At 49.9% G+C, this 15,511-nt stretch overlaps 1 protein-coding gene across 1 annotated transcript in view; it reads left to right on the top strand.

The window, feature by feature from the left end:
• ABLIM1 (actin binding LIM protein 1) overlaps positions 1 to 15,511 on the top strand; it is a 364,303-nt gene that overhangs the window by 289,718 nt on the left and 59,074 nt on the right. The window contains 3 exon segments of the mRNA XM_029610466.1: positions 5,150 to 5,208; positions 9,928 to 9,990; positions 15,188 to 15,232. Of these exon segments, the coding sequence (XP_029466326.1) occupies positions 5,150 to 5,208; positions 9,928 to 9,990; positions 15,188 to 15,232 (167 nt within the window).

Below are 15,511 nucleotides of genomic sequence, written 5' to 3'. Positions count from 1 at the left end.
GGGTGGGTGAAGCCTTTCCCCCCCCCCCCCCAGGATACGGTAGGGGATGGAGAGGGCCCTCCTGGCACTTTGAGAGTCCTTCACGTTAGACCTGCAGAAGAATTATCCAAAGCCGTCGGTAAGATGTGAGCCTGCGAGGCCACGAAGGGGTCCTCGGCGCCCTGCAAACCTCAGTCGGCACCGCGGCTTTGATTATTCTTCCAGTAGGGTCCAGTAAGAGGCGCCGGTACCCACATTTCTGTCCCGCTCCCCGCAAGCAACGACTCAGTAAATCACAGTTCTGCAGCCCCCTTTTCTCTCTCTCTCTCTGAGTCTGCCCTTTAAAGGCCGAGGGTCCCACTCAGTCCCAGGGAGGAGAGGGGAGACCTCCAGGGCCCGAGGCGTTGGGGGTCACAGTGGTGGGCGTAGTTGATGGATGGATGTAGGCGCTAAGGGAGTGGACGGGACACGCTGGACGGGCGTCCCAGCCGCAAAGGGTTTCCCCGCCTGATAAGCCGGCACCGTACACGGTTAGGTCCGTGATCGGTTCTGCTTTCTCCGTGTGGCAGGTGCTGGGGGGGGGGATCCTCACGGTATGGAATGGGGGGGGTCCCTTAGCCGAGTCTGCTTCTCCCCTTCCAGAGGTTGCAGATGTTCCGCGCTTCCCACGGGGGAATCTCCTCTTCGTTCCCGGTTAACCTTTGCGGATCTAGTTGGGGGCTTTCGGATGGAAAAGTTTCCAGCAGCTTCTCCCGTTTCTTCCTCCCTCTTGGGCAGGAAGGGTGAACAAAAACACTCAAATCTCCAAAAGCCTCACCCAAAGGAAGAAATACCACCGGATGTGAGATGGGAAAATGTGGGTTTTCTCTCTTCCCAGCCTTTCCCAGAGTAGGACAAAGGGAACCGGGAAAAAAATCTCAAGAGCAAAATCCAAACCCTCTGCCAGGACGTGGAGTGGCGAGGTCTAATCTCACTTTCTGGTGCAGGGAGCCAGGGCTTGTGAGGGGACCCTTACAGGCAGGGACGGGGAGCACAGCACAGACGAGTCCTCTCCTTCCCTTGCACACTGAGACATTGCGCTCCTCTTCCTCTTGAGGAAACCACCCCTGTACAAGGTTTGCTCCACTCCCACGATCCTGTCCCGGGTCATAGACTGGGGCCAAATTCTAGCGGAGAACCACTCTACAAACATAGAATACAATAACCCCCCAACACCCCAGTGAACCCCTCTACAAACATAGAATACAATAACCCCCCAACACCCCAGTGAACCCCTCTACAAACATAGAATACAATAACCCCCCAACACCCCAGTGAACCCCTCTACAAACATAGAATACAATAACCCCCCAACACCCCAGTGAACCCCTCTACAAACATAGAATACAATAACCCCCCAACACCCCAGTGAACCCCTCTACAAACATAGAATACAATGGCCCCCCAACACCGCAGTGAACCCCTCTACAAACATAGAATACAATGGCCCCCCAACACCCCAGTGAACCCCTCTACAAACATAGAATACAATAACCCCCCAACACCCCAGTGAACCCCTCTACAAACATAGAATACAATGGCCCCCCAACACCCCAGTGAACCCCTCTACAAACATAGAATACAATGGCCCCCCAACACCCCAGTGAACCCCTCTACAAACATAGAATACAATGGCCCCCCAACACCCCAGTGAACCCCTCTACAAACATAGAATACAATAACCCCCCAACACCCCAGTGAACCCCTCTACAAACATAGAATACAATAACCCCCCAACACCCCAGTGAACCCCTCTACAAACATAGAATACAATAGCCCCCCAACACCCCAGTGAACCCCTCTACAAACATAGAATACAATGGCCCCCCAACACCCCAGTGAACCCCTCTACAAACATAGAATACAATAACCCCCCAACACCCCAGTGAACCCCTCTACAAACATAGAATACAATAACCCCCCAACACCCCAGTGAACCCCTCTACAAACATAGAATACAATAGCCCCCCAACACCCCAGTGAACCCCTCTACAAACATAGAATACAATGGCCCCCCAACACCCCAGTGAACCCCTCTACAAACATAGAATACAATAACCCCCCAACACCCCAGTGAACCCCTCTACAAACATAGAATACAATAGCCCCCCAACACCCCAGTGAACCCCTCTACAAACATAGAATACAATAACCCCCCAACACCCCAGTGAACCCCTCTACAAACATAGAATACAATAACCCCCCAACACCCCAGTGAACCCCTCTACAAACATAGAATACAATGGCCCCCCAACACCCCAGTGAACCCCTCTACAAACATAGAATACAATGGCCCCCCAACACCCCAGTGAACCCCTCTACAAACATAGAATACAATAACCCCCCAACACCCCAGTGAACCCCTCTACAAACATAGAATACAATAACCCCCCAACACCCCAGTGAACCCCTCTACAAACATAGAATACAATGGCCCCCCAACACCCCAGTGAACCCCTCTACAAACATAGAATACAATAACCCCCCAACCCCCCAGTGAACCCCTCTACAAACATAGAATACAATAACCCCCCAACACCCCAGTGAACCCCTCTACAAACATAGAATACAATAACCCCCCAACACCCCAGTGAACCCCTCTACAAACATAGAATACAATGGCCCCCCAACACCCCAGTGAACCCCTCTACAAACATAGAATACAATAACCCCCCAACACCCCAGTGAACCCCTCTACAAACATAGAATACAATAACCCCCCCAACACCCCAGTGAACCCCTCTACAAACATAGAATACAATAACCCCCCAACACCCCAGTGAACCCCTCTACAAACATAGAATACAATAACCCCCCAACACCCCAGTGAACCCCTCTACAAACATAGAATACAATAACCCCCCAACCCCCCCAGTGAACCCCTCTACAAACATAGAATACAATGGCCCCCCAACACCCCAGTGAACCCCTCTACAAACATAGAATACAATGGCCCCCCAACACCCCAGTGAACCCCTCTACAAACATAGAATACAATAACCCCCCAACACCCCAGTGAACCCCTCTACAAACATAGAATACAATAGCCCCCCAACACCCCAGTGAACCCCTCTACAAACATAGAATACAATAACCCCCCAACACCCCAGTGAACCCCTCTACAAACATAGAATACAATGGCCCCCCAACACCCCAGTGAACCCCTCTACAAACATAGAATACAATAACCCCCCAACACCCCAGTGAACCCCTCTACAAACATAGAATACAATGGCCCCCCAACACCCCAGTGAACCCCTCTACAAACATAGAATACAATGGCCCCCCCAACACCCCAGTGAACCCCTCTACAAACATAGAATACAATAACCCCCCAACACCCCAGTGAACCCCTCTACAAACATAGAATACAATAACCCCCCAACACCCCAGTGAACCCCTCTACAAACATAGAATACAATAACCCCCCAACACCCCAGTGAACCCCTCTACAAACATAGAATACAATGGCCCCCCAACACCCCAGTGAACCCCTCTACAAACATAGAATACAATGGCCCCCCAACACCCCAGTGAACCCCTCTACAAACATAGAATACAATAACCCCCCAACACCCCAGTGAACCCCTCTACAAACATAGAATACAATAACCCCCCAACACCCCAGTGAACCCCTCTACAAACATAGAATACAATAACCCCCCAACACCCCAGTGAACCCCTCTACAAACATAGAATACAATGGCCCCCCCAACACCCCAGTGAACCCCTCTACAAACATAGAATACAATGGCCCCCCTCCTACGACCGTTAACCGAAGCTCCCTCTCTCACAGAAGGGCAGGAATAGCACCCCCCCCCTCGTGCCCAAGAGCTGACTGGATGGGTGGGGGTGGGGGGTGGTTGCACGAGGTTGAAATTGCCTTTCTTTCCTCATGTCCCTACTACAGAGTACACACAAGGGGGGTGATTTGATCCTTCAGGGGGTGACAGCCTCAGATAGCGCCCTTCCCATCGTGCCAGGCTGTCGCCGCTGATGCCGCGCGCTCTCCTCCCCTTCGGGCTGGGGGTTTCTGTTGGCTGCTGTCCTGTCTGTGCTGTTTACCGCTGGCAGTGGCCCCTGCTGTTTGCTGCTCTCGCCGCCCTGCCAGACGCAGCGCACACGGTGAGGACGTCCTCCGGCGCGCTGAGTAAACGCTGACTTCCCTGCTTTTCCTTCCCTGCTCGGCCGCTGTCGGGCAGGATTTCCTGTGCTCTGCGGTCGGCACTTCTCTCCGCACCGGGGATGAGGAGCGATTGCTACTCCCAGCTTCTCTTTCCGAATGCTCAAAGTAAGTCCAGGGGAGGGGGGGAACGTGCTTGGCCAGGACCCCTACTCGAGTCTGTCCCTGTCACTTCCAGCCCTAGTCAAACGTCAGCAGATAGTGACACGTCGGCTGCCGCTGACATTCCCTAACCCGAGACTTCAGAAAGCTTCGTAACGCAAAAGCAGACCAAGGGCAGATGGAAGAGTCGATGTCTACTGGTTTATAAACTTAAAAAAATAAACATTTTATGAGCGCTGTCAACTGCATCTTAAATTACCACAGGAGCACACGTTGCACTGAAAAGAGGCTGATATACCAAAGGAGCGCATACTGCACTGATAACAGCGTAAAGATGCTGATTTACCAAGGGACCGCATACTGCACTGATAACAGCGTAAAGATGCTGATTTACCAAGGGACCGCATACTGCACTGATAACAGCGTAAAGATGCTGATTTAGGAAGGGAGTGCACACTGCACTGATGACAGCGTAAAGATGCTGATTTAGGAAGGGAGTGCACACTGCACTAATGACAGAGTAAAGATCCTGATTTACCAAGAGTGTGTACACTGCACTGATAACCATAAAGATGCTGAATTTGCAAGAGAGTGCACACTGCACTGATAACAGTGTAAAGACACCGATTTACAGACTCAGTCAAACACAGCTTGCTTTTTTGTTTGTACTAGTTAAGCTTTATTTCGGTGTACAGCCGCCCTGCTAGCTTTGGATCACAGTTTTTATTTTTTTATTTATATGATTCTTATATTCCGCTTTTCAGCACTAGAAAGAGGATTACACTCAGGTACTGTATGAAGAGCTTTTGGCCACAGAGTGCCATATTACTGTCTGTCTCTTTCCAGGGTCTACGGTCTGGCATCCCGACTGTAAGCAGTCCAGCAAGGCAGAAGAGCAGCTGCGGGTATGTGCATCCGTGTCCCTAAGAGAGTAGCGCATGTGGAACCCGCGGCGTTGCCGTTATGTGAGAGACTAGTGTGTGCGCGGAAACCCTGACGTCACTGTCACGTGAGAGACTAATGTATGTGCGGAAACCCTGACGTCCCTGTCACGTGAGGGAATAGTGTGTGTGGAGACCCTGACGTCCCTGTCATGTGAGAAAGCATGTGCAGAGCCCCCGGTGTCACCATCACATGAGAGAGTAGCGTGTATGGAGCCCCTGGCGTTGCCGTTAAGTGAGAGACTAGTGTGTGTGCGGAAACCCTGACATCACTGTCACGTGAGGGAATAGTGTGTGCAGAATCTCTGACGTCACTGGCACGTGAGGGAATAGTGTGTGCAGAATCTCTGACGTCACTGGCACGTGAGGGAATGGTGTGTGCAGAATCTCTGACGTCACTGGCACGTGAGGGAATAGTGTGTGCAGAATCTCTGACGTCGCTGGCATGTGAGAAAGCATGTGCAGAGCCCCTGGTGTCACCATCACATGAGAGAGTAGCGTGTATGGAGCCCCTGGCGTTGTCGTCGTATGAGAGATTAGTGTGTTTAGAACCCTAAATATCCCCATTACGTGAGTAGCATTTGTGGAAGCCCAAGCATTGCCATCACATATCTTTTTACAATAATCGCTGTTTTATTCTTGTTAGTTTAAGTTTCGGTCGCTTATTAACCTTGTATGTTTTACCCTGTGTGTTTTACAATTTGTAAACCGTTGCGATGGCTCGTCCTAACGACGGTATGGGAAATATGATAAATAAACATGAGAGATTAGCATTTGTGGAAAGCCAGGTGGCACCGCACTGTGAGAGATTAACTTGTGCAGAAAACCTGAGGTCACTCATGTGAGAGAGAGTAGCGAGTGCGGAACTCCAGGCACTATCATCATGTGAGAGATTAGCGTGCTTAGAACCCCAAATCTCATCATCATGCAAGAGTAGCCTGTGTGGAACCCCCAGCCATCACCGTCACATGAGAGTAGCGTGTGTGAAACCCAGGTGGCACTGTCAGATGTGAGGTTAGCATGTGCAGAACCTCTGAGATCACTATCACATGAGAGAGAGTAGCGTGTGTGGAACCCAAGGTGTTGTCATCACGAGAGACTAGCGTGTGTGTGAAACCCGGGTGGCACTGTCAGATGTGAGATTAGCATGTGCAGAACCTCTGAGATCACTATCACATGAGAGAGAGTAGCGTGTGTGGAACTCCAAGCATTACCATCATGTGAGAGATTAGCGTGATTAGAACCCCCAAACCTCACCATCACACAAGAGTAGTGTGTTGCCGTCACGTGAGGAAGCCGTGTGGATATGAATTCAGAGGAGTAGTGGGCTGGAATTATGGGGTAGAGAATCAGCCTCCAGAATGTCCTTGCACACGTCTGTTGTTCTGGTGGATGGGGATTTCTGAGGCCTATTAGGAGCCTCTCATGCGTGTGCTTATGTCGTGGCTTTGAAACGTGCACGTGCCCCTGTGGACTTCTCTCCCCGTGGCAGAATCGGTGTGGGGAAGGGGTTTGATCCAGCTGTTTCCTCCTGCTCCTTTGGACCTTCAGCTCAGTCAGAACCAGGGCCGGAATCTGACTCACCGGCCCTCTGCTGGGGGCTACAAGCCAGCACTCACTCCTGAACCCAGCCAGTAGGTGTCGGCTTCGCTTGATGACCAGGTCACCTCCCACCGCCGGGGGGGGTCTGTGAACCCCACCTGACTGACCTGGGAAGCAGGCGGCCCGAGCCGTGAATGGGACCCTCACGTCCTCCCTTCCACTTGCGCTCAGCCTCCCGAGTCAGCGAGCCGGCCCACGGCGTTTCCTTAAAGAACCCGGTGCCAGCAGGTCGAGGGGACGCTGAGTGGCGCGTTACCTTCCTACGCAGTGAGGAAATGCAGGGGAGCACTGACTTTCCTGGCAGAGCTGTTAAGTATCGTGTGATTCAGTAATAAGGGGGTTAGAGCTGCTCTTTCTGATGATAATAGCCTTGTACCGAGCCGCTTTTACAGTCTGTAATAACTGCTCCCTGCAATCTGTGCCGTGGGCTGCGTGGCAGACAATGGGTGCCGTTAAAAGAACACTCTTTATTCAGAAGGTCACGTTGCCACTATTCTCGCTTTCTTGTTTTCCGGCTTGATGTTATTTGAGCACTTTGCTTTATTCTCTAATGCAGTTTCTTTCTGTTTGTTTTCCATTTTTGGAGGGCTTGAAAGTTGTGCACAGGTTCTCAGGGTTACATCCTCGATCTTAAAAAAAAAATTCCATTCCCTATCTCTGCTCTTCAGCTGTCTGTGCTGTATTCCTGCTTTACATGTATCAGTGTGAAGTTTGCTTGGGGCTCTGATGAAGATCCGCTCTTCAGCTGTCTGTGCTGTATTCATGCTTTGCGTGTATCAGTGTGACACCTGCACGGGGCTCTGATAAAGATCTGCTCTTCAGCTGTCTGTGCTGTATTCATGCTTTGCGTGTATCAGTGTGACACCTGCACGGGGCTCTGATAAAGATCTGCTCTTCAGCTGTCTGTGCTGTATTCATGCTTTGCGTGTATCAGTGTGACACCTGCACGGGGCTCTGATAAAGATCTGCTCTTCAGCTGTCTGTGCTGTATTCCTGCTTTACATGTATCAGTATGAGGTTTGCTTGGGGCTCTGATGAAGATCTTCTCCTCAGCTGTCTGTGCTGTATTCCTGCTTTACATTTCTCAGTGTGACACCTGTAAGTTATTAGGGTAATATTGCATATTTTACTAAATTTATTTTCTATGTCCAACATGTTAAAAGTAAACCCAGTAGAATACTTGGGTGGGGTCTACGGCCTTTTTTTTTTTTTAGCTTCTCAGTGCTGTAAGGTGAACGCCTCATGGACTGTTGTTAAATTTATTTCCTCATGTAATAGTCTTATATTTCTTACCCGTGCCCCGAACACTGAAGGGCACGGGTAATAAATTCTTTTAAATAAAGAAATATAAGTGAATGTGAAGTCCGCTTCTGAATTCATCTCCTTGTAGTTCAGCTGCAGTTGCCCTGCATGTTCTGTTTGTCAGGTAATGCAGAGGAGGAAGCCGCTGTACTTAGCGTCAGCCTCCTCCTCCTCTGGGAATATGCAAAGTTTTACTTCTGATCTCTCCCTGAATCCTCAGGAGGCAGCAGCCCTTTTATTCCTCACCTGGAGTTTCTTCCTGTCCCTTCGGGCTTTCGGCTCAATCAGAACCAGCCTCTGTTGGGCTTTGGTGCCGTGAGCTGGGCTTCTTCTCTCCTTATATCCTCCGCCCAGCCTTCCCAGGGGCAGTCCTTGGCCAGCGCTCAGAAACCAGCACCTTCCCCTCACAACCCGGCTAGCGTGCACCCTGTGTCTGGCCACTAAACGTCGCCATGGCTGAGGTTCCCCCACCCTCAGTCTCAGAGGCTGTGAGTCCGGCATCCCCGACCTCAGCCGGCTCAGGGAGCAAGAGGACCTGATCCTGCACTTGAACTGGACCAGCCCTAAGGCCCCCAGCTCTTAATAGCAAGAGACAGACAGATTCCCAGCACTCTCTTTCTGCCACGCCCCGTGCAGAGAAGAGGAATCCCCAAGGACAGCTGTTTGGTTTTATTTTTAATCTCTTCTTCAGGGTTGCCAACTGTCAGCAAATTTACGGACAGTCAGTAAAAAAAAAAAAAAAGACAGGTCTGTAGCAGTCGCTTCATGTCAGTAAAAATATCATACAGTATCAGAAGTCTGCAAAATGCAGGAGGATGGCTGTAGCCACCACGAACATTTGTGTGCAAGGAGAATGCCCATCTCCTAAGGATCCCTGACACAGCCGTAGAGGCAGAACACTGGCCATGGCAGATCTGAGCCTTTGGACTTTTAAAAATGATCACGCTTGTGGAGATAAGTTTTGCTTTTTTTTTTTTACTGTGTTTGCGCTTTGGGAAGCGTTACAAAGATCATAAAAGGAGGAGGTGTTTGAAACTTGTAACTCAGATAAACTGGAACGGTGAGTTTTGCTCACCAGTCGGTTCTCTGCATTTTTTCTCCCTCCTTTATATGGGTGACATAAAATGCATAGTGTGAAGTCATTTTTGATTATTGTTTATTTACTTCACGACCTTTTATCATTTTTCAAGTTTTGTTTTTTTTCCGGATTTAGTAAAACTATGGGCAGAGTAAAAAAAAAACATCTGTGTCTGTAGCGCCATGGGCTCAGGCTCTGCAGGGTTGTAGTACTCGAGAGTCGGGGGGAGTAGGTCTTGGTGCTTAACGGGGTGACCTCTGCATAGTAAGTTCAGTAAAATGTGTGCCAGTGAAAAACATTGGATTGCCGGTAAAAATCTGGCAGACTGTCAGTAAAGAGAAATCCGGTGGCAAGCCTGGCGCCCTTGCCGCAGGACAGGCAGGCCCGGGGTTTGTGCCTGTGGCTCGGGAAGCATCCTTGGTGGAGATTATGCATCGCCCAGCCCAGGGTGAGGATGGCACCAGGTATCCCTGCTGACAGGGGGCAGCCGACACGAATCCTGCGGGGCTCCCGGCACCTCTCTGTGTCAGGTGACAGAATTCCAGCACTGGGGGTGCCGGGAGGATTTTTTTTTTTTTTTAAGAGAGGCTTTTGAGTTGCAGACTTCTCGTTCTTTTATCTTTCTGCATGGAGTCTGAAATGTTTGTTGTCATCTCTCGTCTTTTTTGTCTCTCTCTCTCGCTCTCTCATGGATCGGACAGCGCTGTTCGTCTCGTTTCCGCTGCCCCAAGAGCCTGATCCTGCGCCCGCCGCGGCGCCCAGAGGTTTGGCATGGAGTTTCTCGGTCCCGCATTGTGTGTGTGTGTGGCTTCTGATGACGGACGGCATTAACGACCATGGCCGCTGCCGCTTGCTCTGCACAGCTGTTCCTGGCTTTCACCGGCACTTATCACAGCTGCGTGCACTTAACACAGCCACCTCTGCACCACGACACGCACCTTCGCTTTTCATTCCAGTGTTGTGAAGGCATGAGCTGAACCTTTCATCCACAGAATCCAGAGCCGGCCCGAAAAGCCACCCTATGCCCATTCATGGCCATCTCTGAAAGACCCTTTTAGATTATGAAAGGATAGATACTCTGACTATAGCAGCTTCGGTTACCAAAAGGGGGACATGCCTCTGATTTTAATCTGCTTTAATTCTAATGTGGCATATTACTCAAGGCTCGGGTGATTCACCAAAGCTTACCACGCCTCTTTCGGGCCGTAATTACAGGCTTCGTACACATTTGCTGGAAGGAGAGCCTGCCCAGTTGCCGCCGTGCGTGGAACTGGGTCTTCTCCGTGTGAAACATCTTAGGTACAGAGGATCTGGTTTTCATGAGCCGTCGGGAACCTTTTAGCTAGAATAAGGAATCGCTAAACATTTTCCCTTCGCTGCTGCAGAGGCAGAGAGAGAGAGATGCTGCTCTCTCCGGGCCAAGTTACAGGGAATAAGCGATGCTGAAGGCAGAGACAGGCGTCTGGTCCCTGCAGCTCGACATAGGGGCAGATGAGAGATCTTGTACTCGGAGAGCTCCGTGGTAGCTTTTTCACGTGTCAGGGCTGACGGTTTGGGCTGTGCTTTGGCTCTGAACTCTTGCCTCTGTCACCCTGAGGTCTCGTGGGTGGGTGAGGAACCTGGAGAGAGTGACTGTCGAGCATATTCTGAGACCAGTGAGCCCATTTCAAAGGGGATCAAGTCCAGGCAGATATGGAATGTCTTTTGCAACCTGAAGAGCTGAATATGCACAGCCTAGAGGAGAGGAGAGGCGGGGGAATATGATACAGACCTAAACATCTGAAAGGTACATTCAGTACACTCCTGTTGAGCTGGGAGTCATGACACGGCAGGCACTCCAGGGTAGTAGACGTGGGAAGCAACGTCAGGAAATATTTTTTCATAGAAAGGGTGGTGGATGCCTGGAATGCCCTCCCAGACGAGGTGGTAAAGATAAAAACAGTGACAGAGTTCAAAAGGGCATGGGATAAACATAGAAGATCCCTAATAGCTACAGGATGGAAATGAAGCACTGGGGTAACCTGTGGTAACTTTTCTTCATGTTGGTAACCTGCACGGAGCGGCAGTTACTACCCTTAACAGAAGGCATGGGGGTAACCTGCACGGAGCGGCAGTTACCACCCTTAACAGAAGGCATGGGGGTAACCTGCACGGAGCGGCAGTTACCACCCTTAACAGAAGGCATGGGGGTAACCTGCACGGAGCGGCAGTTACCGCCTTTAACAGAAGGCATGGGGGTAACCTGCACGGAGCGGCAGTTACCGCCCTTAACAGAAGGCATGGGGGTAACCTGCACGGAGCGGCAGTTACCGCCCTTAACAGAAGGCGTGGGGTAACTGCACAGAGTGGCAGTTATTGCCCTTAACAGAAGGCGTGGGGTAACTGCACAGAGTGGCAGTTATTGCCCTTAACAGAAGGCGTGGGGTAACTGCACAGAGTGGCAGTTACTGCCCTTAACAGAAGGCATGGGGGTAACCTGCACGGAGCGGCAGTTACTACCCTTAACAGAAGGCATGGGGGTAACCTGCATGGAACGGCAGTTACTACCCTTAACAGAAGGCATGGGGGTAACCTGCATGGAACGGCAGTTACTACCCTTAACAGAAGGCATGGGGGTAACCTGCATGGAGCGGCAGTTACTGCCCTTAACAGAAGGCATGGGGGTAACCTGCATGGAGCAGCAGTTACTGCCCTTAACAGAAGGCGTGGGGTAACTGCACAGAGTGGCAGTTACTGCCCTTAACAGAAGGCATGGGGGTAACCGGCACAGAGAGGCAGTTACCCTCCTTACAACCCAAAAGAATCTTGCTAGGCAGACTGGATGAATCATTTTGGTCTGTATCCATTGTCCCAGCCCGCTCTCTGCCCTCCTGTCAGATCTCTTCCCATACTGCCTTCTCTCACTCTCCCTCTCTGTGAAGAGCATGAGGTAGGGTGGCCACCTCACCCCCAGGTGAATCGAACAGGCTGATCCAGTCCTGTTTCTTGTCCCACTGAATGCCTGGGAAATCAATAGAAGTACAAGTCCATGCAGGCAGACAGTGGGAAGATGGATCCGTGTGCTCAGCACGGCAGAGTTAATGTCAAAAATAAGGAACAAAGTATTCAAAGTTATTCAGGGCTGCGTTAAGACACCGGTGTGTCTTGCTTTTAAGAAAATAGCATGCAATTCGATAAACTAAATTTGTTCATGATAAACGATTTAGGAAATAATGCCAACTCGCCACCCTTCCTGTGTGAGATGTAACGCCCGCTTCCAGTCATTATCCAGTGCCCTGACCAGACAGACTCCGATACAGCATCCCTGGGTGACTGCCCTTTGTGGCCATTGGATTAAATGGCCCTGGCTATGCTAGAAATCAAGGGCCATTCCCAGAAAGAGCAGCACTGTCAAAAATGGTAAGGCAACAGTGCAAAGGCAGCCCCAGGAGGCAGAGTATCGCAGGAGGTGCCATCTATCTAGGGTAGGCCCATGAATGTCACAGGCTTTTGTCTTGAACACCACTTAATAATCTCCACTCAGAAGATGTGGCATGATTTCACCGTGGGTGGGCCTAAGGCCTGGACCAATAATAGAGTGGGGCAACCATCGGGCCCGGGATATTTGCTATTGGCAGGATAAAGATGAAGCTGTTGCTGGCTTTTCCGCACAGCCGGACGTGGCGCACTGCCTCTGGGCTTGCGATGACCTGCAAGAGCAGGGATGATACCAGGAATTCAGCATGGCAGAAGAACGTCTGAGGTGAATGTGTGTACTATACAGAGTCCCGATCCCTCTGAAGATGTCGCCCCTGTAGGGGCACCCGTCCAGAAGAGTGATGAGGGCTAAAATTCAGACTCGTTAGAATAACAGGATAGAAATTACTGTTTGCAGGGGAGCACATACGGATTGTGAATCAGGCACACAGTCTAGAAGTAATATTCGATTCTTCAGTGTCTTTTTTACCTCCGGTCAGGAATGTAGTAAAGGTGTCTTAATTTAAGTTGAAAATGTTACGACAGTTGAAGCCTTTCTTGCCGGCTATAGATTTGCATCTAATAACGCATGCACTGGTGGTTACAGCAATAGACTGTTGTAATGTTTTGTACTTGGGGTTACCGCAGTATATTCTACATGCTTTACAGCGGGTGCGGCATTCTGCAGCACGTGTCGATACTGGCGTTACTTTGAGGGCACACATGACACCAGCACTGCGAGACCTGCATTGGTCACCGCTTAGGTTTAGGGTGATGTTCAAAGCATTATTGTTGGGTTTTAAGGTTTTACATGGTAAGGCACCTAAAGGCTCAACTTTCGAGGCTAAAAAATTATCAACCGGGTCAGACATTAAGGTCAGCATCACAACACCTATTAGAGGTTTCCTAACTTCAAAAACTTTAGGTTGGCGGAATTGAGGCATCACCATTTTTGCGTAATGGGACCCATATGGTGGAACGCCTTCCGGTTGAACTTTGGACTGAATCATTAAAAACGTATCTTTTTTTTTTACTAGGGCTTAATATGAATGTATTGACTGAATTTCTCTGGAATGGAGTAGAGAGAACATTATTTATTATACTTATTTTTTCTTTTAAATTATTTGTATGTTATGATTATTTGTAGTGTTTTGTTTTATGGTGGTTTGCTTATTTTAAGAACGTAAATATTTATCTGCCTAGAAGTGTTGATAGCGTGGTCTACCAGTTTTTAAAATAAATAAATAAAATTGCTCAATTCTCAACCCTCCGTAGACTGTAGGTTATGAGTTCTGAAAGTTAACCCAGCTATCGGTTCTTTAGGAATCTGAGCAAGGCATTCAACTTCTCCCTCCTGAATGCTCGCTGCATTGAAGGAAGGAAGGACACGTGTCTCTGTAATCCTCTGTATCGCTCCATGGTGCAACCTCATCTTGAGTACTGTGTGCAATTCTGGTCATAGTATCTCAAAAAGATATAGCAAAGTTAGAAAAGGTACAGAGAAGGGCGACCAAAATGATAAAGGGGATGGAACGATTCCTCTATGAGGAAAGGCTAAAGAGGTTAGGACTCTTCAGCCTGGAGAAGAGACGGCTGAGGGGGAATATGATAGAGGTCTATAAAATAATGAGTGGAATGGAACGAGTAAGCGTGAATCAGTTGTTTAATCTTTCAAAAAGTACAAACACCAGGGGCACACGATGAAGTTACTAGGTAATGCATTTAAAACTAATAAAAGAAAATAATTTTTTACTCAATGCATAATTAAGCTGTAGAATTCGTTGCCAGAGGATGTGGTGAAAGCCATTAGTGTAGGTACGTTTAAAATAGCTTTGGATAAGTTCCTAGAGAGGAAATCCATCAACCATTATTAAGATGGAGTTGCAGAAATCCACTGCTTATTATTCTTGGGATAAGCAACAAGGAAAATTATTGGGATCCTGCCAGGTACTTGTGACTTGGATTGGCCACTATTGGAAGCAGGATACTGGGCTTGATGGGACCCTTGGTCTGACCCAGTATGGCAAGTCTTATGTTCATCGTCTTTTGTGTGAGAGATTTCAGATGTTAGCACTGAAGTATTTGTTCTCATGGCGTTTGCAAGCCGGTGCTCCTCCTGACACCAGGGCAGCGAGAGATGGATGACATCTGAGGCAGCAGAAGCTAATCCCCAGCAGAGCTGTCTGACACAGACTGGGGGGGGACCAGTGTCTACACTGGGATCAGTGGCAGGGGCAGAATCTCTTCGGGACCAGAATTACAAGGCAGGGTGGGGTATGTCTAGACTTTGCACCTTGCACCTTGGAGCAGGCTGACCTCCTTCACGGCCATGCGTTATCACCCTGTGTCAGATCATGCAGTGGGAACGCGATGTCCAGCAGGGCTCACTAATGTTTTCCAGCCTAGGCTAACCTTTAGCATGCGCTGTGCCTCACCTGCCGCCTGCGGTTGTGACGCTCTGAGCAGGTCTGGTACCGTTACTTTTCTCTGTCTCTTCGCCTGCAGCTGATCCCACCTTCTCTGGTGCCCTGCAACCCCAAGCCGAGACAGGTACAGTAAAATATAGGGAAACGCAGTGACGTGTCCAGCTAACCACGTTCCCCTGGATGGGGCTGCCCCGTGACATCTCGTAACGCGCGAACTCGCAGGTCATCCCTGTCCTCTTTCGTAGGTTTCCATAAATAACCCCCTCGACGCGAGTACCTGCTCGCTGAAGTCCCATTTACATTGGAGCGAAGCGCGGCCCGGCCCTCCCCGCGGAGACGGGAGCTGCGCGATCGTCCTGGCTGCAGCTGGTGAGCGTTAACCCTCCTGACACCACCGACCACC

Source organism: Rhinatrema bivittatum, chromosome 7, assembly GCF_901001135.1.
Source record: "Rhinatrema bivittatum chromosome 7, aRhiBiv1.1, whole genome shotgun sequence".
Classification (NCBI taxonomy): Eukaryota; Metazoa; Chordata; class Amphibia; order Gymnophiona; family Rhinatrematidae; genus Rhinatrema; species Rhinatrema bivittatum.
The sequence above is the reverse complement of the archived record's forward strand: the minus strand, read 5'-3'. Positions and strand labels throughout refer to the sequence as shown.